Source organism: Onychomys torridus, chromosome X, assembly GCF_903995425.1.
Source record: "Onychomys torridus chromosome X, mOncTor1.1, whole genome shotgun sequence".
In the NCBI taxonomy this organism is placed as follows: domain Eukaryota; kingdom Metazoa; phylum Chordata; class Mammalia; order Rodentia; family Cricetidae; genus Onychomys; species Onychomys torridus.
The window spans coordinates 58546323-58574180 of NC_050466.1; the positions used below are offsets into that span (position 1 = coordinate 58546323).

The 27858-nt window shown below is 35.6% G+C and overlaps 1 protein-coding gene across 4 annotated transcripts in view; it reads left to right on the top strand.

Annotated features, from left to right (window-relative positions):
• Positions 1 to 7167: 7167 nt before the first annotated feature.
• The window catches only part of Glra2 (glycine receptor alpha 2), a 208909-nt gene continuing 188218 nt past the window's right edge, over positions 7168 to 27858 (top strand). For 2 of the 4 annotated variants that reach the window (XM_036174528.1, XM_036174530.1), the window contains exons 1-2: positions 7622 to 8231; positions 10360 to 10493. In XM_036174528.1, the coding sequence (XP_036030421.1) occupies positions 8164 to 8231; positions 10360 to 10493 (202 nt within the window). In that variant the 5' untranslated portion in view covers positions 7622 to 8163. The other 2 variants (XM_036174529.1, XM_036174531.1) reach the window with 2 other exon arrangements.

Sequence of the window (27858 nt, forward strand, 5' to 3'; positions counted from 1 at the left end):
CATATGTGCAGCAGAAGAATGCTCAAGAACATTATGCAGCATTATTTATTGTAGCAAAAAAAAATCAAACTAAAAGCAACTCCAAATGCCACCAGCAGTGGAACAGATAAATGAATTGTGCGGTTCTCGTTGAATGGAGCAGCAGAGCATGAAAAAGAATGAAATCTTGTTAAGTATAATAATATTATATTGACTAAATAAAGAAAAAACACAGAAGAGCACAAGTTATGAATACTTTACAATATGAGTAACTCTACAAGATTGCTGTATGTGCTAAAATAACAAAGCAGAGAATGAATAATAGGAAAATATTTCATGTATGGATTAACATGAGAGAGAGAACACTGGATTAGCATTCAAGGGTTTAAAGAGGTGTTGGTAGTTTTCTTTGTTTTTTAGAATTTTTTTTTTTTTGTGTGTGTGTGTGTGTGTGTGTGTGTGTGTGTGTGTGCCACAGCGCCTATGTAGAGGTCAGAAGATGACCTTGGAGGAACTGGTTTTCTCCTTGCACCATGAGTTCCAGGGATGAAGCACAAGTGGTCAGGCAACTCCAAACGTCTTGTCAGTCCTGATTGTCTTTGTCCTGTGCAATCTGTGATTTCACAAATATTTGTTTTGTTATTCTAATATGCAGGTTACCTATACTCCAAACATATATTTTAGAAGTGTACAACAGTCCACAAAGTACCATTTTCAAAATGCAGTGAGTATACCAGTTAGCAATAGAGTTTACAACAAATAGAGAACAAAAAAAAAAAAAGAAATCTGAGAGAGAAAGCAAACTCTCCTGCCATGAATGAGTCATGTGCACAAATGGCTTTAATGTTCACTATTATGAAGCTAGGGACAGGATGACTCCATCAGTTCATTTGATTTGTGATTACTCAATGTTTTCACATTTTAATCATAAAGTCATAGTCCATTATTCTAATGCAGTGTTTGTCATGAAACACTTCAGTATACATCCAGGAAGCTTAAGCACTGTATTTTCATTCCAGACTACATGTTGTACTCTTTGGTATTACAGAGTTACTATGTCTTATCCCTAATTAGTAAACTATTTGGGGGACTTACAAGATTATGTTTGAGAACTTTTTTTTTATCAAAGTAAGAACCAGAAGACTTAGACTGAAGTCTTAGTCTTCTTAGACTGAAGAATACATAAAAAATTTTTCATTTGTAAAACTTATTTTTTATCAGTAAGTTAATCTCTCCACATGATATTGTAAAATTCTACTTCAATCACACTATTTTCACCTTTGTATACATGTCATTAAACACCACAAGCCACACTTTACCTCATTATCTTTAAAACATTTACAGAACTTCACTTATTATAAGTGTTCATCTGTATTTGTTGTCTGGCTACAAATATGTTAACAAGTTATACAAATGTCATCACTGATTCTAACACCTCTCCAGTTACCAATAATTTCCATTACAAACCCTTCCTTCAGTTTGAAGCATTTACTCTGTCTAAAATCACTTTTTTTTAGAAGTTTGTGAGTACAAGACAAGTTCAGAAGAGACATTCCATGGCGTGAAACTAGATATTAGTGACATGGGTAACAAAAACGCAAACCCCGAGAACACTCTGAAAGAAAATTTTAGTAGGGCATTATAAAGAAGATGGTAACATGAAAGGTAGTTTCAAGTCAGACCTAGGAGAATATAAGGCATGTGATCTTGGAGCGGTATATTTTCTTATTATCCATTATTTTCATCTTTACAACACAGCCAAGGAGGAAACTTCCTACCATGGTTAGTTGTCATTGCACTGAATTTCTCCTCTAATTTAATCTTTGCCTTCTTATTATCTTCATTTTTCATTTTAGCGAATAGAATCACAATCACTTGCCATGAAACATGGCTGGAAATAGAAATTATTTCAATTTCGGCAGATTTGTGGCCTGTGAACACTGAACACTAATAAGTTGATGAGTTCCAGTTCTAAAATGACTTCCAAGTAATTTAATCCAGAAATACCCTGGACAGACATCCAGTTGTCTACTTGGAGCCTGGGAGAGCTGTAACGTCACGTTTAGGCTCCCTAATCTTAAAACTTGTGGTTCTGTATGCTGGCTATCTTTGTGTAGTCCAACAAACACAGGGGAGAGAAGCAAACAGTATTTCTGAAAGCAAGAGAGCTTGAGTGCAGATTGACATCAGTCTTTGGCATTCCTGCCCAGTGGACATGCTGGCCATTGAAGATTACCTTCAGTTTTTTAATACTAGTGTGTGCAGCATCCTGTACAAATAAGCATGCAGAGACTATAGTGCCTTCATCACCTTCCTGTTCTCATTCTTGTCTTCTCAACAAATGAAATAATGGAGCCTCCAGAATGCCTTTCATTTCCAATATAACTATGTCAGGAAATACAGGACATATGTATATGCAAGTCACCACATAATACAAGAGCTGTCAAGAACTCTGCATAGGGTAGCTCAGTCTGAGAGACAGACCCTCTACTTGATCAATAATACACTTGTGATGGGTAATTTTTTGTATCAACTGGACTGGCAAGAAATTCCATAGAAGTGATCAATTATTTTTGATGTGTTGTAAGTGTATTTCTGGAGGAGACTGGTATATTAGTCAGTGGAATTAGTGGGGACATCTTCCCTGGATATAGGAGAACAACATCCACTTGGCTGGGTATTGTCATGCTTTGGGATATCAGAACTCCAGAGTCTCAAGTCTTAGACTCCAGAACTTAGTGAGTGGTCCTCTGAATTTTCAAACATTTGGTCTTGATCCAAATGTTAAACCATTGAGTTTCCTAGTTCTGCATCTTTCTAGCTTTAACAAAAATCATAATATTGGTATCTCAGGATCTCCAACTTTAAATGACCTGTTACCTGTTATAAGTCTTTAAGCCTCTACCATCATATTAATTGATTTGACTAATAAATCACCTATCTAGTTATTTACGTATAAAATTATACATAGTTAAGCAATGGTAATCCCTCATGCTTATATTATGAACTGTATGATTTAATAAATATCATAACAATCCTTTAATCCTATGTCAGAAGAATTTTTTCATCTTAAAATCTATTCTAAGTTAGAGCTATATGATGAGACCATTTTAAGACATGTGAATCATTCCCATAATTCAAGAATATCATTTTATTAAGCTGAAATTAACTCTATTATTCTTTGTGAAGTAGCAACGTCCATCAATTAAAGATTTTATGAAACAACTTTGTGATTTGTTAACTCAAATTTTCCTCAAATACTCATTGTGTATCAATTGTAAACTAATAACATCTTTTATAACCCCAACTTTCTCTTTTAAAATGGAAGGAACATGCTCTTTTCTGATGATGACTACATAAGAAGAGTTGGCTTAATGTACTGATAAAGGCTATTTATGTATTAGACATCTCCCTGGACTTTCATTCAAGAAGTTGTCTCTGAGACTTCTAATATTGATTTTCCATTAACAACATTTGTGTGCATATGTTAATACAATGGTGATTAAGCTATAGAAACATCAGGATATGGTTATTAAAAATAGTTATAGGTACACATGTGCTTCCAGTGACTTAAAAATAGCATCAATCATACACGTTTGTTTACTTTGCTAATAACTAGAGAAAGTATGTTTTTGTCACTTAATCATTAATGGTAGAAAAATTCATGAAATTACATAAATGTTACACTTTTCTTTGGAAAAACATGGGTATCTATTGTTGTTCTGCCCCACAGTGTGAGTAGTTTTAAAAACCTTAAAGTATTATTTACTTATGAGACATTTTTAGACTTGGATATTAGTAGAGAATACTGACATTAATCTAAAATGTTTCTTTCATATATCTATTTAAAATATATTTAGATATAGAACAATATGGATTTATCATTGTGTGTTTATCTTTATGGCATTATATGGTGAATCAAATATTCTCACTTTTTTGACAGTAAAAGTACAGAATGAGGGTGCCACATGCTGTGACCAGTTGTGGTTTGGCGAGTTAGAAGCATAGGAGGACTAGATTTCAGGATGTTCACTGCTTTGCAAATAAGACCTTTTCAAAGCTCTAGAGTCTTACTGTCCTTGAAAGTGGAATTGTCCAAGGAACAAAGTCAACACTTAAATCTGAACAGCAAGTAGATGCCAGGAACTGAGGATAAGAGCCTAACACTTGCTTAACTATGGTTACCCTTGACTTTCAAGAGTATTTTATATAGAAATATTTATGTGATAATACTTTCTGCATGTTACACAATATGAGAATGAGGCCCAGAGGAATTATATGACTTGTCTACAATGACACAACCAATTGTCTTTTAAAAATAGAAGTTGGTCCAAGCAGGTTAGATTCATAGTCCTCTACTTTGATTTTCAATTCATGTCACAGACTTCTGATCCACTGAACTTGATTTCCTTTCAAATGATCATAATCTTAAATCTTTTATTTGTAATAAGTAATTTTGTATAACTATTTGTTGTCCATATATAATTATTTACATTTTCATTTAATTAGCATTTCTGTGTGTACATTTAAAATTGCACCTTAGTTACCATCAATATTATTATTATTCCTATTGTCATCAGCACTGAATATATGGTTGTGCAATAACAAACTGAATCTGCTATTTCTATTCATCATAAAGCTTATATAAGTGTATTGGTCACTGTGAAAACATGCTTGGGAGTGTAAACTCAAAAAAGAAAAAGGTTTATTTTTGGTTCATATAAGTTTAGCCAGATTATGAGGTCTCTTTAGACCACTTTAAGTAATTTTCTTGTTTTACTCAAAGATCAGTGGAGAACCATATCTTTAATTAGAGGCCACGTGTGGTGAGATTCTAATTTGATCCTTCATTCTGGTGGCAGCATATTGCAAGAGGTTGTCAGTTCTAGTGGACTAGTGTGGTGCCTAACACTGCAGCATCAGGATCTCTCAACTGGGGTCAGAGAAATTAAGATGAAGAAAAATGGCTAGATTTGAGAAATAGTTGACAAATCAGTGGGGCTTTGGGAAAACTTCGTTTGGAGACTGATGGAAAGCGCATCTCAGAGAGTGTGCTCTGTCCATTGGTTGGTCACACTGGAGTAGGTACTGGAGATTAGGACCAGTGGCATTTTGCAACAGTTTATTTTAGCATGAGAGGAGTGTGAAGACATTTAGAGATATGGAACAGAAATGGTCAAACAAGTAGAAGGATGACTAAGTTGTGTGTGTATGTGTGTGTGTGTGTGTGTGTGTGTGTGTGTGTGTGTGTGTGTGGTGTGTATTTGTGTATAATTATAGAGAAAGACAATGGAAGTTATAGCATCAAAATATTACCTAATAGAAGTGAGGTCGTAGAAGTGGAGGCCTTTAAGAAATCAAACTTCTGTAGACCATGTATAAAAGGGTGTGCCTGACAAAAAGATGGAATAGATGTTAGTCTGCAAGTTCCCTGTGTCACAAATGGAAAACCTTTGCAAAACAAGAAAAGAACAATGATATTATATAACATGGAAATGTCAATTAAAATAGAAGTAGATACATACCCTTTGAGCTCAGATCTAAGGAATTCATTGACAAACATGATGTGACTTGAAAGGGGTGTGGAATCCAAAGTGAGGAAAGTTAAGTGAAACTTGGTCCTTTCTAAATCATCTTCCAGATCTAAAATAATATAGTGTCACAATTTTGCGTGAGTAGATGAGTGTCTCTGTGTTACCACTCACTATGTTTGCCTCCTTCTGGTACATATAGCATGGCTCTGTGTTTTGAAAGAAGGGGTTAAAATTGGTTTACTCTAGGCATCATTACAATCTTATATTTGAGACAAATCATTTTCTGACACTTTTATCTCTATTTTGGAAATGTTCTGAATCATACACATAAGCCTCATCTATGATTTTTCCATATAGAATTAAGTGAAGAAATACATTTCTGGGGATTGATTTTATTTTGGCTGAAGTATCAGGCCTGCAGGGATACAGTCAGGTCTAGAGTTTCTATGTCAATGAACTTGGAAATGGACAAATTTGAAGCTGGAGTACAGGGATGTCTCATCACAGCACCATATAGGTTTTTGTTTGTTTGTTTAAAGTGAGCCACTTTTTTCTAGGTTTAAGCATTATGAAAACAAATGCATGGAACTGATTTTAAATGTAATCAGAATGCATGGACACTGCTCCATTTTATCTCAGAAGAAGCTCAGAAAGTCTCACTGTCTGAGTGTTGTAAAAATCTAGTGAAAGGTCATTCGGAGCCTTGCTACTCAGTGTGTGACTATGGGCCACAAGCATCACCCTTAGCTAATAAGAACTTGTTAGAAATGCAGAATCTCAGATCCTTAAGCAGGCCTACAGTGTCAGAATTTGCATTTCAATGGGATCTTCCTGTGTTTTACATTAAAAAGCAAAAAGAACTTGGATTTTTAAAAATCACAATCTACCTTTGAAAAAGTATAGGGTTCTTTGTTACTTTGCTCTTAAGTATAATAAGCCAATCCAAGGAGAAACATGTCATTTCTGGAATAAATTTAACAACAATGGTGTATTCTCAAATCAACCCCTGTGGTGGAGTACCAAAGTGCTTAAGGTGCAATATTTCACGGAAAAAAAGCAAGTTCCTCACCCAGTTCGTGATAGGACACACATTTTCAAGTGCTGCCAATTACTATGGTTCAACTATTTCCCTTTCCACTTGTTATCAACAGTCTGGGTAAAATCGATAGCAGGTTACCTGATATGCTTTTATACCGGACTTAGAAAGTTTTATTATGTTCAGTCTCTTTAGCCAATATGGGAGAAGAGCAACATTTAATTACTGGACCCTTCCAGGCGATTAACACCTGTGGTGGGAAGGTGAAACTAAATCCCAAGTCTCCGTTTTCTTTGCTCCATTTATATCATGGAACACTGTTCAAACCTTAAACAGAGCAGGAAAAGATTGCTACTGCCCCCTGCTGGCTCATTCTCCCCCGCTTGCTGAATTTCATCTGTGATTTAAGGATGGCCAAAGATTTCGAGCCACTGAACAGTAGAACGAACTTTCACAACTAGGGAGATAGACCCTTTGGGAACAAGAGGCTAAAATCAAAACAGAACACTCAAGAGCCGAGAAAGGCATAAAGAAATTCTAAATTCAATTGCTGATCCCCTTGGATCTCTTTCTCTCTTCTCTCTCTCTTTCTGTTATTTTTTCTTGCAAGAAAGCTCATCTTTGCCGAGGAAATGCACCCTCCATGTCAGCACAGGACTTCTCTTTCCCTCTGGCTTCTACTGACCAGATGTTGACTTCCCACACCCATTATAATTTCAGTACTCTGGATGTTGTTCTTTGTTTTCTTAGTTTACTTTTCCGACGCCTAAGCCTCATTCCGGTCTCTTCTGCTTCAAACTCCTATCCCGCCTACCCAGAGGCAGACTAGCATTTCTAGGAGCTCAGACCCTAGCCTTTCTCACCTTTTCCCTCTACCAGGACCGTTGTTGTCTTCGCACCCCTTCCAGTAGCCCCCTCATCAGAGGAGCAGTCACTCTTTGCATTTCAAACAGCAGGCGCAACTCCTCTTGAATGCCTCTCTCCGACCCCCGCCCCAGCTACTGAAAAAGGAAACATGCGCACTTCAGAGCTAGGAGCTGTCCGAGTGCTGAAATTTATAGGCTGGGTAAGATCACGTCTCCGTCTTTTTCTGTAGCCCTCATTCCAGCACAGGATCTCAGTAATATTTTCCTCTTTCTCCCAAACACTCCCCCACACAGAGTCCTTTATTCTCCCTCATTTACAACTTCTTTTAAAAAGAGAACATTTCCTAAAGAAAGGGGCTTTGCTGAATAGAAAAGATATAAAACAAAAGCTACAGCAGCCCGACTTCCAGCATGGCATTGTCACCAGCCCCCTTTGCATGGTGATGCGATTAAGGTAGCAGCATTTTTATTATTCAGGAAAAGCAGCTAGGGGATTCATCAGTTCTGAGGCTTTGTCTCTCCTAAGCTAACTGATGGTCCTGAGCCTTGGTTTGACCTGACCATGATGCCCAAGACTGGCACTTTTTGTTTTTTCTCAGCAAACTGTACAACCCCAAATCTCTTTTTGATTTTCAAGGAAACTAGGTTCCTGCCAGATTTTGAATCTGGACAATAAATAGACACTTTGTCCTAGTCTTCTTTCTGGAATCATTTCGGGATATTTTCCACAAGCATCAGAGAAACAGGAATGAACCGGCAGCTAGTGAACATTTTGACAGCCTTGTTTGCATTTTTCTTAGGGACAAACCACTTCAGGTAGGTGAAATAATTTTGCATGTTGATATTTTCTTCATGAAAACTGTTTGAAAGAGAAAGTATGCAATGCTCTGTTTGTTTTTTTCCCTGCATCATACTATTTTAATGTTGTAGAGGAGAGTTTGGTTTCTTTTGTTCATTTAAAAAGCTTAATTATGGTGGGAGGGAGGCAAATGTTCACAAAAGCAAGTTTCATGTTGCATAGCTGTACTCTGTGCATTTGAACACACATTTTCACAGTCAATGTGATATTAAGATTAGACTAGTGAGTTGTGTGCTCTTTACATTTCTATATAAGATTTATATCTTTTGCTTTCAAATTCTTCTTGAAGTCATTTAAAGGGTTTATTGGGTGCAATGTTCTTTTCTTCATATGGTGAAAGTGGTTGGATTAATTTCCCAAGAGCATGCTCACTTAATGTAAAATGAATAAGAACCCTGATTCTCAGCCAACTTGGGACTTCTGTTATATTTCACCAACTAGGAGCATGCTATGAAATCTATGATTTAGGAAATTTTTTTCAAGTATTAAATATATTTATACAACTCCATCTTACTGTTCAGTATATTTGAGAATTGATTGCATACCAAAATTTAATTAAAATGACGTCTTTGTATTTATGCCTGTATGAGAAATGGGGTGTGTATAATTAAAACGAGTGAGAAGTCATTATTTGAATGCTTGCATTTTCAAATAATTTACTAATTGTGAAATCAATTCATACTTCAAAATATCAATTTTATTGCCAGTGAGTGAAATAGCCAGTTAATGGTATAGAGTCTAAGACAGCCTAGACATAAAAAAAAAAAATTTACTAAAACAAAATTTGGGACATTTAAAGTTTTACAAGATTTTATGGTATTTTTTCACAGAACCAAGAGAAATTAAACACATAGAAATAATTCTATGAGTACTGGGAAAACACACTATATTCCTTTCAGGTTTACACCTCTTACTATCATTAAGAAAAATTGTAGGTTGGGTTTTTATTAGAGTCATCACCATCATTACCATCATCAACATTGGCCTCATTCCAACCACCATAATAATTAAAAGAATACCTGATTAATCAGATGAAGCTACATATGGGAATGTGAGTATTTCTGGATGACCATACCAATTTTTAATTCCTACCAAATGTTCATATCATCTTTGCACTTATAATTAATACCTCTAATTTTTTTGGCATTAGTGTTGTATTATTTTAATGCCAGAATTATCAAATTATTTAAAACACACACACACACACACACACACACACACATATGCACACAAACACTTTAATGACATTCAGTCAACTACCAATGTATTGTGAAAGAATTCACTTTGTTACAAACCAAATATACCATTTTTACATGCTCATTATGACTTCTAATATGGATATGAATAAATGAGAAATTTTCCAGTCACCTTTATTGATATTGATAATGTGAAAGGTAGACTGGTGTAGAAATTATTTCTCATTAATGCTTTATTGGAGACTCAACAATTCATATGTTCATATATGAATAAGAACTGATAAAATAATTGAACTAATATACTCACAATTGATCTATTTTAAAATGGTGGTGAAATTCCAAATGAAGGTTCTTTTTTGGACAACATATTGGAAAAGACTAATGCATGATAGCTGCAGTAGAATATTGGCAACTGAGAAAATATGCATGTATTAATTAATGTTATTATTCAGTCAATCTTATTACACATTTCCCATGAAGTATAGAAGATACTTTTAAAGATGAAATGCAACAATTTTCATGGTTATAAGGAAATGATTTTACATTTATCACATGAATTTCACAAACTGTCTTAGTTCTCTGATAATATTAAAAGCAAAAATCCTTTGTACATCCATGAAATCTGGAACCTGAGTATGAATACATTTTCTTACCTTAAGCAAACAGAATTAAAGTTTAGAAACTTGGGTGACATTACTCCGTATTTATCCTTTTTATCATTTGAAGTTAACTTGAGAGAATGTACAGTTCAGAAGTTGATCAAAGACTTCAAATTTTTCTTCTTGTTAGTATATTAAATGTCTTTGCTAAAATGTAGTTCAAATGTTCTGAATTAGTTCTCAGAGGATGAAAGTGAAATTCCTGCTAAAAGAGTTAATAATGTGTTTAGGGAAGCATTCTGCAAAGACCATGACTCCAGGTCTGGGAAACATCCCTCACAGACCCTATCTCCATCAGACTTCTTGGACAAATTAATGGGAAGGACATCAGGATATGATGCAAGAATCAGGCCAAATTTTAAAGGTAGGTTTCAGTGAAAACTTATGCTACAGCTTTGTGAAATGTTTCAGGTGTCAGAATATTTTACACCGAGGAACACATATTGTAGAAGAGAATTGCTACGTATATCACTTGTTTTACTTTGTCATTAAAAAAATTATATCTAGATTAAAACATCTTAAATTTTATTTAGCACTTCACATGTTCAAAAACTCATTTTTATTCTATTCTACAAGTGAACCTAGTGGCAGAGATTATTGTCACAATCCCTATTCTGTCTTAAGTGAGACTGTGCCTGAAAGTGAGTACAAGAGCAAATGATAAAGTTTGTCTGCATGATCATCTATGAGGAAACACCCCAAGTTCAATGCTTACACCAAAACATTCAGTTGTTTCAAATATTGATATCAAAGTCAAGTTGACATTATAATACATGCTATTTTACATACTATCAGACCTCTTTAACTTTTAGATTCGGTTGAGAAGAGGCTTTAATTTAATATAGCATATATTTTCAATTCTCTGTTACTTAAATATTCCAATTGCTGATTTGAAGTTATTTATCTGAAGTTAACACAAAGAAAGATTATAGGCATCTAATGTGCACCTGCTAGAGATGATAGATACTTTCTTTGTTCAATAGTCTGTAGAAGTGATAGTTTTATCCATTTGGTTTCATTTTACTTTGAATCAGAAAAAAGCTATATTTAGGAAAAAACAATTGTTGCTAGAACTGAATTGTTCTAATGCTTCTGTTTTAGTACATATTTTAACTGACAAATGTTCTTTCTGAAATAATGAGTGTAACATACTGCACTGTGAAGTGTTTATGATATTTTATAAAGGGGGGAGACTTTCAATCTAACTGTTATGTAGTAATTCATGCATCAGTTTGGTTTTTCTCATTAATAATTTAATTGCATTACTTTCCTTGAGTTTTGATTTCTATTATTGGCAAATATGAGCATGGAAACTAAATTCTAAATTTACTTCTCACTTCAGTGTAATGCCTCTGAATATACCCAGTTTTGAGCATATTCCATAAAATTGTATATAATATTTCTGGCAAAACAACAATCTTTGTAATTGAAAATGTTGCTAAAAACACAGCTAAGTTCAGTTTTTCTGTAGAAAACCTTTAAGTTCATTCAATTTTGTACAGTTTTATGACCACTGCTCAGGAACTCAATATTTGAAATAAAGGCATATGAGTAACAAGCCAAGAGTTAGGTTTCAATAGGATTGGTCACTCACATATTTAGAGTCTAAACCATAGGCACAATACTGAGTGCTGGGTGCTTTGGAAGGCTGAGAAATGAAATGAGTGTATGCACAAAAATATTCACTGGGAAAAGAAGATGTTACATGAATAATTATAGAATTTGAAATGAATTAAGTGTCATCGGGTACTATGGATAAAATACAAGAGGGTCCCTCAAAGTGTAGAGACAACTTGCTACTAAGCCATTTATATAAAGCCTCATTTCATCCAGATAAGGAAAACTGTTCAATATCATAAGTATCTTTGCCTGACAATAGTTATTGCTAATCACTGTCAAATAGTAGTAAAACAATCATTCATGTGACCACTTACTATTTTAATATGCACATAGAATTATCATTTTCACAAGTTTTTTCCTTCTGTTTTTGCTGTGAATGTCACTCTTCATAAATGATATTTATGGCTCTAAAAGATAAATGAATGAGGAGGTTTAGATTAGCAGTGGAAAATCATTCCTTTGTGATTTAGTAAATACGTAAAGGAAAAAATAAATAATTTTAAAGGGCTTATAAAAGGTAAATGAAGAAAATATCACTTTTGGTTCTAAAGTGAATGAATGTCACCAAGCTTTGTGTTTTCCCTTTAATACTCTACTACAATAAACACTATCATTCCTTCACAACCATGTTTAGATAGACCATTTGTATCAGACCAGGTCAATTACTTGACATCTCCCAAGGTACTCTTTATTCTAGAAAGCTTGGTATTTCAATGTAAACAATTCTCTAATATTTCAAGATAAGACAATTTCTTATCTTTCACACTTTAATGAAACATTGTATGTCGAATAAGATGAGTACGCATAATTATGGATTGTTAATTAACCCTACACTGTACTTAAGAGGGCAGGGTGGTATCTTATTTTACATGTGTACACATGGCTTTTTTTGCAATGTAAGGCGAAAACTCATCCTTTTTAGTAGAATAAGGAAATAAAGAATGAGAGAAGGAAATGCAAATTAAATTGTGAAAATTAATGCTTCTAATTAACTTAGAAGATCTTGAGGGTGGGACTTTGGACAGCAGTAGACACAGTGAAAAATAAAAAAGATCTTGACTTAGTAGAGAGAAAGAAATTAAAATGGAGATATAATGGGGAACTTGGAGCATCAAGAAACTAGGAAGAAAACTACAACACTTATATTTTCTTGGTAATGTATGAGTGAGAAATTTTATATAATGCATAGAAATGAGGATCAATTAAGAGTTATATTTGCATTTAGAATAGTGAGAGTCTTCTTAAAAGTAAATTGATTGTGATAATAATAAACATGATGACAATGTTGATAGTGACAATAACAGTGATTAAGAAGAAGGGAGAAAGACAAATTTTTACCACAAAAGAACAAACACTGAAGTCAAATATGGGCTATTAAGGTAAGGAGAAAGGTTACTCCATGAGCCTAAGGAAATCTTAGGAGAGTTCTCTGTCTTCCTTGCTGCTCTACATTGGAAAGAGGAAAACCAAATGCAAATGCATAATTTTTTCCTACTGGAAAGCTTCTTTTTCCCCAAGTGTACTTTCAAGTCAGCAAAATACTACATGTCTATTCCATGTCCCTGATGGCCTCTGAAAGATGTCATAATGGGCCTACATATACTAAGAAAGATAGATGCAAGCTAGGAAAAGAAACCAGAAATGATTCTGTCTTAGGCCCTGTAATTGAGAGATATTCTTAGAAACTATAGGGGGAAAATAGCTTTTCTGCTGTTCTGATGCACAAGTGTATAAACAAAATCATGAGTCAGAGTTGCCAATTGAATTCTATCCATAAGATCCATAGAGATCTGAATCAGATCCTGTCAAAACTAAAATTTTCAAATTTTCCTGTACAGATGAAAACACAAGTATGCCCATTCACAATTTCCTCGGCCTAAAACTGTGGCAAATGTTGATTCTGTATCAACAGAGACTCCTCTTTCCTCCAGTGGGGTGACTTGTCTCATTTTAGTTGATTTATCATGGTGCTCTTCCATCACCTTACCACATTGCCTCTGTCACTATTATTGTACCTGGAAAATGTCATGTTCAACATTAAGCTTTTAATGAAATGCTCAAACGTGGATAAAATGCATTAGTTCTATTTTTCTCATTTTGAAACAAAACCTTTATCTATTTTAATGCAATTTTCTTTGAAAATAAAATTAACTTCAAGTTAAATCCTTAATCTCATCCCAGTGTGAACAAATACATTTCACTATAGCAATTTGGGGAATAGGATTTGGTGTAGATAATATTAGGGGGTAATATTCATTCCTCATCTTTGTGCTTGCCATGCAAACTAATTTTTCTCGTGTCTAGAGATCTATGTTTAAAAGTGTGATGTGTGACATTAACACCTACATTTGCATTCAACATAGCTTTTTGCAATTTCCAATGAGTTAGTAGCTGAAGAAATATTCCATATATGGTTAGAGCTGGATTGATCCTCTTCCGTGAAGCCAAAGGTTTTCAAGCTTTATTTCTTGGCGACTCTGTAGCTCAATGAAGTTGAAGTTCAAATATGAATTTCAACACCTGTCCAGCTGGGACAGTTGGAAATATCTTTCTCAGTTAAGGATAATGTAGCCAACCATGATCATGTCTTTGATAACACAGACATTTAACATTACTGTGAATTCTAAAAAGGAAGGACACAATGCTTCTAAGTATGAAGCATGAGTCTGTAGAAAGTAGCAAAAGCCCTCAGGCACTCTAAAGATACCAAAACCTTGGTTATTCTGAGATCCTTATTTTAGTAGGAACTGCAGAAAACATTGGCTCAGTTACCTTGGTAAGACATACAGAATCATATATGTTGTAATTGCAAAGTTACTTTCTCACAGAATTCCTATTCTACTTTACTTTGACATTTCCCAGAATTAATCAACAGGCTTGAAGTAAATCCATTTAAACTCTTTTGGATGGGAAAAAAGCCCAATGGAATAATACCAATGTTGAAACATATTAGAGTAATTATTAGCAGTATATAAAATGCTTGCTTTCCATATATCTATAAATTTTAGTGTGAAAATATAAAGTATATAAATGCAGTATATGATATTTTTGAGACACCATTTTTAAACCAAAGAAGCAACAGTCATTTCAAGTGGACAGAACTAAGCCAAATTACAAGATGATTGTCATTTCTATAAGGGAAAAATCGTTTATCCTTTGCTATATACTGAAAATAGAAGAAACTAGAAATATGAGGAAACTAGAAGACAACTAAGCAAAAGAAATGAAAGAGGGTTGGGGATTTAGCTCAGTGGTAAAGCACTTGCCTAGCAAGCACAAGACCCTGGGGTCAATCCTCAGCTCTTAAAAAAAAAAGAAAGAAATGAAAGAAAGGGAATTAGATGACTGAAAATAAGAATATTATAATTTTAGGACAAATTATAAAACCACTTTTCAAATTATTTTCAATATGTTTATATACCTCTTTACAATGAGCATGCATGCTCACACACACACACACAATACAAAAATAAATAAATTCAGTTATGGAGTGATAAAGGGTTTTTGAGGCCATGAGGCCTCACCGCTGCCTGGGGATCTATTGGTAGTTAATCGTTGGTGGACGAGGAATAAACATTTTCTTCAGTGCTATAGCCACTGTTAAGGTGCCTCTGCTCCTATAACTGACCTCTCATCCATGCTATCTTAATGAAACTTACTACAACAACAAATAAAGATGAAATTAGAGGACAGATTAGTTGTGAAAAGAAAGGGAAGCATCAGGTATGAGAGGGTATAGAGTGGTGCATATGATCAAAATGCACGTAGGAAAAATGTCCTAATACAACTCATTATTATGTATAGTTAATATATTTAATCAAAGAGTAATAAATCACAAGTTGAACTTGTTTTAAAAAGACTATTATTTATAATGTGAGTTATTATTACCATTCTTGCATTCTTTAATCTAACACTTAGTGTGACTATCAGAGCTTGTGACTATATCCTCATAGATGTCAGATTTCCTTTAATTGGAAGACACCAATTAGAAACATTCCAGTATGTTAGATTCTACTAATAGTGATTCAAAAGTAGGTTCTATGTATCTCACCTAGTTTTCCTTTTATTAGTTCAGTGGGAACATTTTTACTGTGAAAGGGGTATTTGAGATGCCTAAATATGAAGCCAAGAGGGAGCATTATCTTTACCTTTTAAAATACCACCCAGGATTATTATGTTGGATTGTCTAAAAAATAAAACAAATAAAAACTGCAGAATAAATTTCACCTAGTCCTTGAAATGGAGATTCTGAATTTAACCAAAGCTACTATGGCTTTGCAAGGTTCATTACACAAACACATGTAATTGATTTCCAGTTTTAAAATAAGTGTTTTAAAGAGAGTGTTTGAGATCTACAATATAGGAGATTAGGAGCAAAAGAAATAGAGGCCCATCATGTAGTCTTTGAGAAAGTATTGCATAAATTCTTAGTTGATGATAAGGAACCCCATATATTTATTTTCTTCACTGAAAAAGCATAAACATCTTATGCTGAGTTCAGGAGAGCTTTCTGTCCCTTCCTATTCTGAAGGACAAGTTGTTCTATTTTGCTGATAAATCTATAGTTTGATTTTAAGAAATGAAAATTAAAAGATAATGACATGAATATCAAGGTGTCTTAGTAGCTTATCATTGGACAGTATAATAATTCTAGTTAGAGTGATTAGGTGAAACATATCTATCAAGCTTCTTAACATGACTTTTGGAAGTATCATTTATTTCATATTTTTTCATCGAAAATATTTTCTCATACAATATATTCTGATCATAGACACTATGGCATATAGCATTTGTTCATTGACTTCTCTTCGGAGAGTACTATTCTGGATATTTGTGACTGATTATACATATTATTAGAATGTGTATTTTTTCTTTCATTCCTATTTATTTATGTAAAAAGTTTTTTTCATTTTAAATACCAATCTCAGTTCCCCCTCTCACCCCTTCTCCCACTATTAACATGTAAAGCCACCCAAGGATCTATAGGAACAAAAGAATTAAGTATCTGAATGTTATTCAGAAGTGTGGACATTTAAGAATAAAGTCAATAATGGCTCACCAATCAGGACAATCATTAGGCAAATACAAGTGGGAAGCACAGCTCTCTTGCAGTCTTGTCCTGAGGTGTATACCCAACTTTCCATTATGAACAGAAATACATCAAATAGTGGCTCTGTTTTCATGTACACATCCATGCAAGAGGCTAAAACACATCTTGGATTGAGAATAAATGTGGGAAATTCAAAAGCACTTGTAATATATGAGACAAGACAGCTTTTATTTTCTATATCTTCATTTTTATGGAAAGAGAGACATTTTCTTGGGAGTAAAAAGTCTAATTCCTCTGTGTACTGCCAAAGCATAGAATAAATTTGTTATAAGGGATCACATTTGTGTACAAAAAATATACTTGTAAAGGTGTTTTTTATCTTTATGTTTGAGTCTAAACATATATTTTTGTGTATCAATAAGATCAGTTTTCACTTCTATTATATCACTTCTATAAAGATTAGGATACAATTTGTAAGCTGGATGGTAAACAGTCCAGCATAGAAATGATATGACATACTCTAATTGGGTATAAGAGGTTTTAGGAAAATTAACTTCTATAGGGAAAGTGTGGTATTTGGGGACTACCAATAGTGAGATTTGAAAGAGTAAGAGAGGTAGTAGTTACTATAGCATAAGGTCCCCATTCAAAGAAGCCAGAAGCTACCCATTGGTAATGGGGAAGCAACATAGGCAATCCATGCTACCTTACCAAAGAAAGCCAGGGGATATATATCTTGACCTCAGTCTTCTGTTTTCCATTCCCCGTGGGAGCTTTTTCAGCCAGATTCAGAGGTTAAGAGAGTTCACTGAAGTAAACCCTGAAGATTAGCTTCCCAGGATACAAAGAATAGATAGTTAGGGAGAGATAGACAGTAAGGAGGGGTAACAATGTAAGGTAACTGACCCAAATGTCAATTTATAAGCAAACTTATCTCCATGTCACCACTCAGAAGTCAAGTGAATACCTCTAAAATGTATGCTAAGTCTAGTGAGCCTTCCTTTATTAGTTTGGAGAAAGAAGAGAAATAAAGATGGGATACTACTCATATATGTGGTCCTGATAGATAAAACACTTCAGGAAGCATAAATGAACACAATGAGGTGTGATATTTATGTGTCCAACACATGTGTGTGTTATATGTGTGAAAGATAAGACTGAAACATGGAGAGAGAGAATGGCCAATTGATGTGGGGGATTGAAAGTGAAAGGTTTTCTTACTGGTAATAGAATAGTTTTCTTTCTGTTGAATTTGGTAGGCTTGCCAACGTTAGTGTGACTGCCTTGTGACAATTCCATGAAATGCACTGTGAACCTACATTTGGGTACAAGAAGCGATGCCAGAAGTACTCAGGGCAATATTTCCAAGATACATTTGTCTGTTCGTGCTACTTAGTTCTACATGTATCTGATAGATCATTAAAGTACAGGATTGAGAGGACATCAAGCAAACTGCATTTCGAGGAAATGTGAGAGCTGGAAAGTGTTACTTGTTTACCATTCTCTGATTTGAAGCTATTTATTGTTGCAGTTCTGATTCTCTAGAAAACCTCAGCCACTTTAGCACGGACGTTTTCTTCCATTTTTAAAACCCAAGTATATGTGGAATTTAATATAATCTCTGGTCTTCTAATTTGTTTCTATTTAAATATCTCAGTGTTGATTCCTAGGAACCACTTCATGTCCAACAAGGGAGTCAAGATTTCTTTTTTATCAAATATTCTCTTAGAAAACATATTTTTTTGTCTTCACTGCGCACAAAGGAACTTATTTATTTAGGTTGGAACCTCAAAGTCTCTGTACAGTAAGTGCCTCAAGTATTTGGTAAACCTCACTGTGGCTACTCAAGTTACATTATATGATCCAGTATGACTTACAGCTATACCACATAATTTCACAATTGGTTTCTTGTATTCAAGTTTTTCCTTTTAATTGACTGATTTTACCCATGGGATTTGTATGAAATATACTGGATCAAAGGATTTAGAATTTAAAATATTAAAACAAATTAGCAACAAGACAGAATTTTTTTTTCGAGACAGGGTTTCTCTGTGTAGCTTTGTGCCTTTCCTGGATCTCACTTGGTAGCCCAGGCTGGCCTCGAACTCACAGAGATCCACCTGCTTCTGCCTCCCGAGTGCTGGGATTAAAGGCATGCACCACCACTGCCCGGCAAGACAGATGTTTTTTTGTTTTTTGTTTTTTTTCTTTATTATTATGTGTTTTAAATTTTATACATCAGCCATGGGTTCCCCTGTCCTCCCCCCTCCCGCCCCTACCCCCACCTTTCCCCCAGCCCCTCGCCTCCATTCCCATGTCCTCCAGGATCAAGGCACCCCTGGGGATTCATTTAAACCTGGTGGATTCAGTACAGGCAGGTCCTGTCACCTACTTCCAGACTGAGCAAAGTGTCCCTGTGTAAGCCCAAGGTTTCAAACAGCCAGCTCATGCACTAAGGACAGATCCTGGTCCCACAGATGTTTTTAACACAAAGGAATGGTCAAGGAAATAGGGATGTTTATCCTGATTCGAACATTACACAGTATATCCACCTCCTGAAATGCCATATGAAATTTTGCAAATGTGTACAATTTTAATGTGTAAATTAAAGTTTGAAATACATATTCTGTGCTCTACACTTCTTATATTTGCCTCTGCTGAATCTCTGGATGGAGGTATCTAAAATATTCAATAAATCCTCTAGTTTCCAAAGTTTAACAACTATAGGGCTAGAATATTTAAAGGATGGTGCTTGCTTTCTTTATCATGTTTCCCCTATGACACTGTGTGACCATAATGCCTTTACCAAACCCAGAGTTGAAACACCGCAGAGGGAAAAAAAATCTTAAACTGAATCACATATGTCACTCTTTTAACAACAACTCTGACAGTTGTGGCCTGAAACGTGTCCTCTGATTCACAGGTATCATCTATAATAAGCAAGCAAACAAACAAACAAACAAACAAACAAACAAAAAAAACACGGTATCTCTTTAGGTCTCTTCCAACATTTGTGATAGTCCAAATTAATAGATTTCAGTGTGTTCTTCTGTAAATTATTGATTCACCCACACAAGATCTTAGGTACACCCGGGAATTGGTCTCTTCTCTGTGAAATAATTACTTCTGCCCAGAAATGTCTTAGTAGTCCATATTTTATTTTTATTTCAGTTTTCAATATTGGTAAGATGGTTATTTTTCCCCAATTACAATTCTTGCCTTAGTTTTGGCTTAGGAGTAATAAATTCATGTGCAAAGCTGTTTCTGGAAAAGTAGTTAGTCCATACTTACATTTTTCTTGATTTTGAGAATGTCACAATGTATATAATGAAATATCACATCTATCCTTATTTTCTTACCCCAACTCTCCTCATTCCACCCAACATCCTCAAAAAAGAATAATTCTACTTACCCTAACAACTCTCTGCTGCCAAAAAAGCTTCTCAGTAATGGGTAAGACCTCCTTCTATTCTGGCATTTTGGCTGATTTGATCTTGTGTAGCTAACCATAGTTGAAGTGAATTCATGATTCCATTCATCATGCCATTTACAGAAGACAGCATTTCAGAGCACTCTTTCCATCCTTCAGATCTAACATTCTTTCTGCCTCCTCTTCTGCAATGTTCCTTGAGCTTTGGTGATGGTTGTGTCCCATTTAGAAATCAAGAGGCATAATGGAAGACTAACCCAAAGGAAAGGAATATAAAATCTATATGGAATTCTGTTGTCATAGGGCTTCCATTGTTGTGATAAGCACCATGACCAAAATCAATTTGAGAATGAAAGGGTTTATTTTGAGCTTATTGCTTGTAGTCCATCAGCCAGGGAAGTGAGAGAAGGAGCTCAAACCAGGAACCTGGAGGGAGGGACTGGTGTAGAGGCCATGAAGGAATGCTACTTACTGGCTTGCTCCTTATGACTTGCTCAGCCTGCTTTCTTATATGGCCCCAGGGCTACCTGACCAGGGATGGAAGCACTTACAATAGGCTGTGTCCTCCAATATAGGTTAATAATTAAGATAATGTGAATATAAATAAAAATATTCTAAGTTGGTTTGCTTAAAAAGGATCATGGTTTGATTTGGGGAGATAACTTAGTCAGTAAAGTGCTTGTCATGTAAGCATGAGGACCCAAGTTCAATCTCAGAAGCCATGTTAAAAAAGGTCAGACATGGTGGTATATGCTTGTCATCCCAGCACTGGGGAGGAGGAGATATGTGGATCCCCAGGCTTGTTGCCAGACAACCCAGCAGAGTTTGAATGGCAAGACCAAAAAGAAACTATGTGTCAAAAAAGTGGTTGACATCATATGTGGAATGGCACCAAAGGCTGATTTTGGCTTCTACACACATGCATGTACATGTGTCTACACACCCATGCATGTATGTACACTGATATGAACACTTATCTCCCCTCTACACATACTATACATATGAAAATTTTTCATACACACACACACACACACACACACACATATATATATATATATATATTCATAAAATTTATGGAAAATTGTCTTCAATTGGATGGATATAGAAGGAGAAATGCCTTGGAAATGTCACTAAATGTCTTGGGAAAGGGACATCTCACACACATACACATATATATGCATATATATCATCCTTCTGAATATAACATATATTAAGATGATTTACATATTTTCTTTTTCTTTTTTTATTTATTTAAAAGTCTTTTTATTCCATTTTACATACCAACCACAGTTATCCCTCCCTCCCCTCCCCTAGCTCACACCCTACCTTCCCTCCACCCTACCCCCTATCCGCTCCTCAGAGAGGGTAAGGCCTCCCATGGGAAGCCAACAAAGTCTGGCACATCAAGTTGAGGCAGGACAGAGCCCCTTCCCCCCATGTATCAAAGCTTAGCAAGGTATTCTAGAATATAATTTTACTTTCTTATTATTGGCTTCTCATGTCTTTTGTGGAATGATCTGCTAAATAAGGAAGCATGATTTTTATTTTATTTTTTATTTTCCTTGCCTCTTCCAAAGATATAGAATGGGAAGACAGTGAAGCTACCTAGATTTAATCAATGGCTCCTGATATGTGCTATTTATTTCTTACAGTAGATAAAAACACATTGGTGATAAAGCCTCTGCACATTTTGAAGGAAACTAACCCTTTATTTAAAGTATTGCCTCAAGATGTCCACAGTGACACTATTAACATTGCTACTATCACGCTGTACAACTAACAGATAATGAATGATATTAAGATATTTTTGGTGATTGAGGGATGGAAGTAAATGAGGATTAACCAGAAACAATTCATTTGGCTTGAACACCATTTGTTTACCCTGTTTTCAGCTTTGGTTTTGTGTAGTCCGAGTTCCTGACTCAGATTTCTTGTTATCACTTCCCTCCAATTTCACAGCTGCATCTCCATTTCCAAAGGGGATATCAGATACTGGGAGAGATGGAGGTAAATCTGTAGTTATAGCTGTCACAGAATATGAGGAAGAGGGTAACATTTTGTTCAGAAATCTGATGTATTTTCTTTCTGACTGAAGTAAACAAAGTCTTCTCAAAGTATAACAGTTTTAGAGATACCTCTGAAAGAAAATGCTGTGCATGCACAGTGCTATGCCTAGTGACTGAGCAGTGCTGGAACCACAGTTTCCATCTTTTTCAGGGGAGTTTTAGTAAAATGCTGCTCTAAAGGTGAGGTCAAAGCTTACTGTTGCCGAAGTTATTATGCTATTCAATATTCTCTCAGAAATATCCTCATTTTTTTCCCCTTGAAACCAGTGGCCACTCTGTGATCAGACACACAGACATGCTTGATCAGATTCTTAGCAAACTAATCCTACTCTAGTAGCAGACATATCCTCTGTAGCTTTCCCCAAATAGGAAGAATTCTTTACAGTCTGGGATATCTATTCCTTTTCTTTCCCCCAGCATCTACATTTCCAAGATTCAGGTTTATTTCTCATGCACATCTGCCTCATTTATTCACAACTTCATTCAATTTTCTCAATAAATATTTCCATTTAAAATGCAGCAAGTGGCTTCCTGTTCTATACTTCTCCTGAATGACAACTGAGTTTATAACATACAGGGCTTTGAGAAAACTATGAGCCTGACATTTGTGTAAAATGCCCCAAAGCCTATTAAATACAAATCTCTTAAATGGGAGAATATATTTGCCCAACAGAGGAAATTCTAAACTTTTGTCATCTACATTTTGTAAGTAGCACAAATACACGTATGATTTGTTTCCTGTGTCCTTTGAAATTGGGTTTACAAAGGCCTTCCAGGCAAAGCATATTACACATCACCCCCATCCTTCCATCGGATTCATTTAAGAAATGCCCATGTATAGTTAAAAGCACTGTGGCTTGGTTTAAGAAGCCTTTGTGGAGTTTGATGGAAGTAGGTTGGTGTGTTGAGGCTTCCATTGACTGAATTGTTCCCACACTATGAGGACTTACTTCTTTCCCCAAAGGTTTAAAAATATAGTAATTATTTAAGAATTTGGAGCCATGTGCTAACAATATGTGCCAAAATAAACAGTGCATACATAAAGTCTCAAGTGAGCAGGTATGCTGTCAGTGTCCAACTTTTCATATAAATGCCAGAGTAAATTATCTGCTTCAGTGATAAGGCAAAGCACTTGAGGGTATTAACTAAAAGTGTCCATCAGTGACATTATGCAATATGCCATATAAATTGTAAAATGATACCTTTGCAAAGAATTATTGACTCCTGAGGGGTGATGTGGCAGGTGCAAGACGACATAGAAATATAGAATGGATAATAAATAGCTCCTACAGGAAAGCGAAGATCAGAAATAGCTCCTGCACTCTTTTTAGAAAATCCATAGTGCAGCTGCTCTGGAAAGCCTGATTGGCTGCATCTTTATCTGAATGCACAGAGAAAGGAAACAGAACTGTCAGCTAGAGGTGTACAGAGCTTCAAAATCTGAGTCTCATCCATGTTCTTAGACTACTCATGACTCTTGAAATTCTTCTAGGACTTCTGCCCACCTCCAAATCAATTCCACACACCTCCACATTGGTTTGAAATGGTCTTCATGGTTAGGTTCATGATTCTATCTGCCTAAGGCTGACTTTTCCCAGAGTAAAGATTGTGTGTTAATGATTTATTATGGATTACCAACCAGGAGCAATGGATAATAGAGTGGAAAAACTGGACAAGAATGAAAACTAAGAAAATGCAGCATCTCAGACAAGATCCAATAGACAATAGCCTCTGCTAGACCCTCTAAGAGAAATCTATGGCCTTTGATAGACCCTTTAAGAGAAATCTATGAGCTGGGCGGTGGTGGTGCATGCCTTTAATACCAGCACTCAGGAGGCAGAGCCAGGCAGATCTCTGTGAGTTCGAGGCCAACCTGGGCTACCAAGTGAGTTCCAGGAAAAAGACAGCAAAACTACACAGAGAAACCCTGTCTAGAAAAACCAAAAAACAAACAAAAAAGAGAGAGAGTGAGAAATCTATGGTCTCTGCTTTAAGAGAAATCTGGAGTGCAAGATACATTCCTTAGCTTTCCTGATTGGAAACAAAAACTGAACATTTGCATTTCCTTCTGTGTTAGTTATTGATTAAAGTCTATTCTCAAGTTGTGCATAAATGCATAAATGGAATCTGTCATGTGATCCCTTTTCTTCTCATGTAGTCCAAATGTGTTCTAGAATCCCCTAATGTCTTCCTGCCTCAGCATGTTTGTTTCTGTTCTCTCCCCCACACCCCGCCATCTCTCTCTCACATAAACTAGCTTTAGGAGGGTAGGAAGGGTGGAATGAGATGTATTTCATTCTATCTGCTACCTCTAACATTAGCAGTCAGCAAGCATCCAATAAATATTTACTAAGTAAACATAGGTAGATAATACTAATCTTTAATCTCAAATTCTGGACTGATCAAGCTTGGATATGTGCGACTCAACTAAAATAGCCAATCCACCAATATTTGTTTCATTTAAAATTCATGAAGTCCACTCCTATGTGTTATCTCATCTGGCTCTTTACCATGTATCCTTGAATCGAAAACAGCCAGAATTTTGTTGAATTCTTGTTTAGAAGGAGGAAGAAGTTATTTTTATGGAGCCTAAACTGACACTATTTTTCCAGATTTTTAAAGCTTAGAAAGGAGAGGAATGTGTGTCATTAAGAAGGATGACAGGGGCACTTAGTCTCTGTCTACAGTACTTTATTGAATGTATTTTAAAGCAACCATACACCTTTCTATTAAAGCTTTAATCTAATTGGTCTTTGAGGGTCCAAGTTTCTGTATCTTTTGCGGAACTAAAGAAATGGTTAGGTTGACTGAGTTTATTTTTGCATGGGTGGACAATTATTAAATACATGCCACACATTTGACATTATAGCCTGAAACCTTATTATTCCCACTGTATTAAAATTTAACACATTTGTGGGGGGGCAACAGAATTCATTTCCCATATGCATTGCTTAAGAAACATGTACTGCATGGATATTGTATCTTAGTTAACCAAGTATACTTTACTCACTCTGGCAACTCCTTTCCTAAGCATCCCATGTATTTAGTAAATAAAGCCAATGGGACCTGATCAGTAGTCATTATTAATATTTAGTACGCCTGTATTGCTAGAAAGTTCTGCTAAAGTGAGTCATCTATTGGTGACAGCTCTTACCTCCTTCCAGCCAGTGAGTTTATAAGGTTGAACACAAAAAGGGGAGACAACAGCACAAGAGAGAGGAAAAATGATGGAAAAGGAGTCTAAAAAGAACAGAAAGAGTCAATCTCTTAGAGTAGATAGACTCCTTCTTGTTCTAGAGGGGAAAGAGGATTTCCTTACTGTGATAATGATTTGGAGTAGAGGGGAAAGTATTCAGCAGAAGTTCATGTCCAATGGCTTCTATATCTTTGGTGAAGCAGTACCCTGCCATTTGCCACAAAGACATCACTTCTAACAGCATAAGTGTCTTCTTGATGCAGTCATTGTAGTCAACAAAGAACATGAGGTGGTTAATGTATTGATACTTGTCTGCCTGTTTTCAGGATACACTACAAATAGCTTTTAGTAGCGAAGTTACTCCCAGTTGTCTTGTGGATCAGGAAGGTAATTTGTGTTTTTTACATGTTAAGTATAAAGAACAAGAAGATGAATCCTAAAATATTATGCATGATTCTCAGACAAAAGAGGAAGGGACATGAAGGGACTCAGTATTTGTTGCTGGCTCTGCACCTAGGATCCCATTGTCTCTGATCCCATGGGCATGGAGTGAATAGATGCAGAAAACAGCACAGGCTCTGGGGGTTTGTAAGAAATCTCATTTATTAAACAAAGGACTAGGGGATTTATGTGTGTACTTTTTAGTGGGCTCTGTGTCTAGCTGCCATGGATTTTCCCTGTTGGCTCTGGGACTTATGTCAACAGTTGTCATCTTGGGGGTCCAGTTTCAGGCTCCTCTGGCTCAGGATACTACTGTGCATATCAGAGCTCTGTGGTTTTTCTGTTTGTTTTTTGTTTTTAAGGCATGTCCCAGTATGTTCAGCTTTACCTGCCTCAAGTATTCAAGTTGGCCATTAACTGTATTCTTTGACCTTCATCATTGCACTCATCTATATATTTCACATCATTTTCATTGAAGAGCCTAAAGTATTGAATAGAAACATCTTTAGCTTATAGTAATTGAGTTGTTTCTATGTGTTAAGCTTCTATTGTATTTCGTATTAATTCATTTTGTTCTCCCAACAACAATAGTAAAGTGCATTTATGGTTACAGTTATCTATACAGATCAGGAAAGAGAATGTACAACTTAAGTGGTGACTCATTATATTAATCATTTTTCCAATTGTTGTGACAACATACCTAACAAAAGCAACTTAAGGAAGAAACTGTTTAATTTGGCTCATGGAGTGAGAAAGACAATATGGTCCATTATGGCAGCTCTCAGGTTTTAATGAGAATTATTTGGGGGTATAAAAAGCACATGTCATTCTATTTGGGTCTCTATGTCGTGACAGTTGTCTCAACATATAACTCTCAGCTCCTGCTCCAGTATCATTCCTGCCTGCCTGCTGTCATGCTCCTTGCCATGATGGTCATGGACTCATTCTCTCTGAAACTAAAAGCAGTACCACAATAAACTCTTCTGTAAGTTGTCTTGGTCATGGTGTCTCCTCACAGCAACAGATAAGACAGTGGGGAAGGCAAGGAAGATGGAGAGGGATGACTGGTTATATTCCATCTTTCGTCAAAGAGCAGAGAGAGATGAATACTGGTCTGAAGCTTACTTTCTAAATCTTTATTCAGTCCAGTACTCCAGCTCATGCCATCGTGTTGCCTACTATGTTTAGGATTGGTTCTCCCACCTCACTTAACCTGGTCCAGATAATCATTCACAAGCATACACAGAGTTTGGTATCCTAGGTAGGTGATTCTAAACCTAGTAGGTTGGCAAAAGAAATTAACCACCAGACTCATTGACACACAGCAAATAAGAGTACAGAAATGGCTTTTGATTCCAGGCCATCTATCTCCCTTGTTACCATTAGTGGATTTTGGTGTTGTACACTGACTTCATGAGTGAGTCTTGTATCTATTATTTAATTACACAGACATATTAGGGGCTTGTGAGTCTGTAGACCTGTAGAGGACTTTGGAGTGTTTTGCCTTAGGATCTGTTTATTATTCAACATTATATCCTGAGATTTGTGCATATTATTAATCCTTTGTAAATATTTGATGAATAATTAAGTGAACAAGCAAAGCTGATTTATCTCCAAATACCCAACAGCTTTCTACTTGGGAAGTATCAGGACTAGTTTGTATGTTCAGAGATAGTGAAGGCAGGGAGCATGCATGGTCAAGGAAAGGAGAAGGAACACAGATGGTGCTGCCTTCATGGATTATATATAAATTCTATACACAAGTACATCTTACTGCTTCATATATGCAGTCAAAATTCCAAGAGTGGCATTTGTAATAATTTATTACATCTTTCAGAGCAAAGTATGCTTAAACATTCTAGGAAAATTCTGACAACATGAAGCATGCTTTCCAATCAGGCAATATGATCTACTCAAATGGTTTAT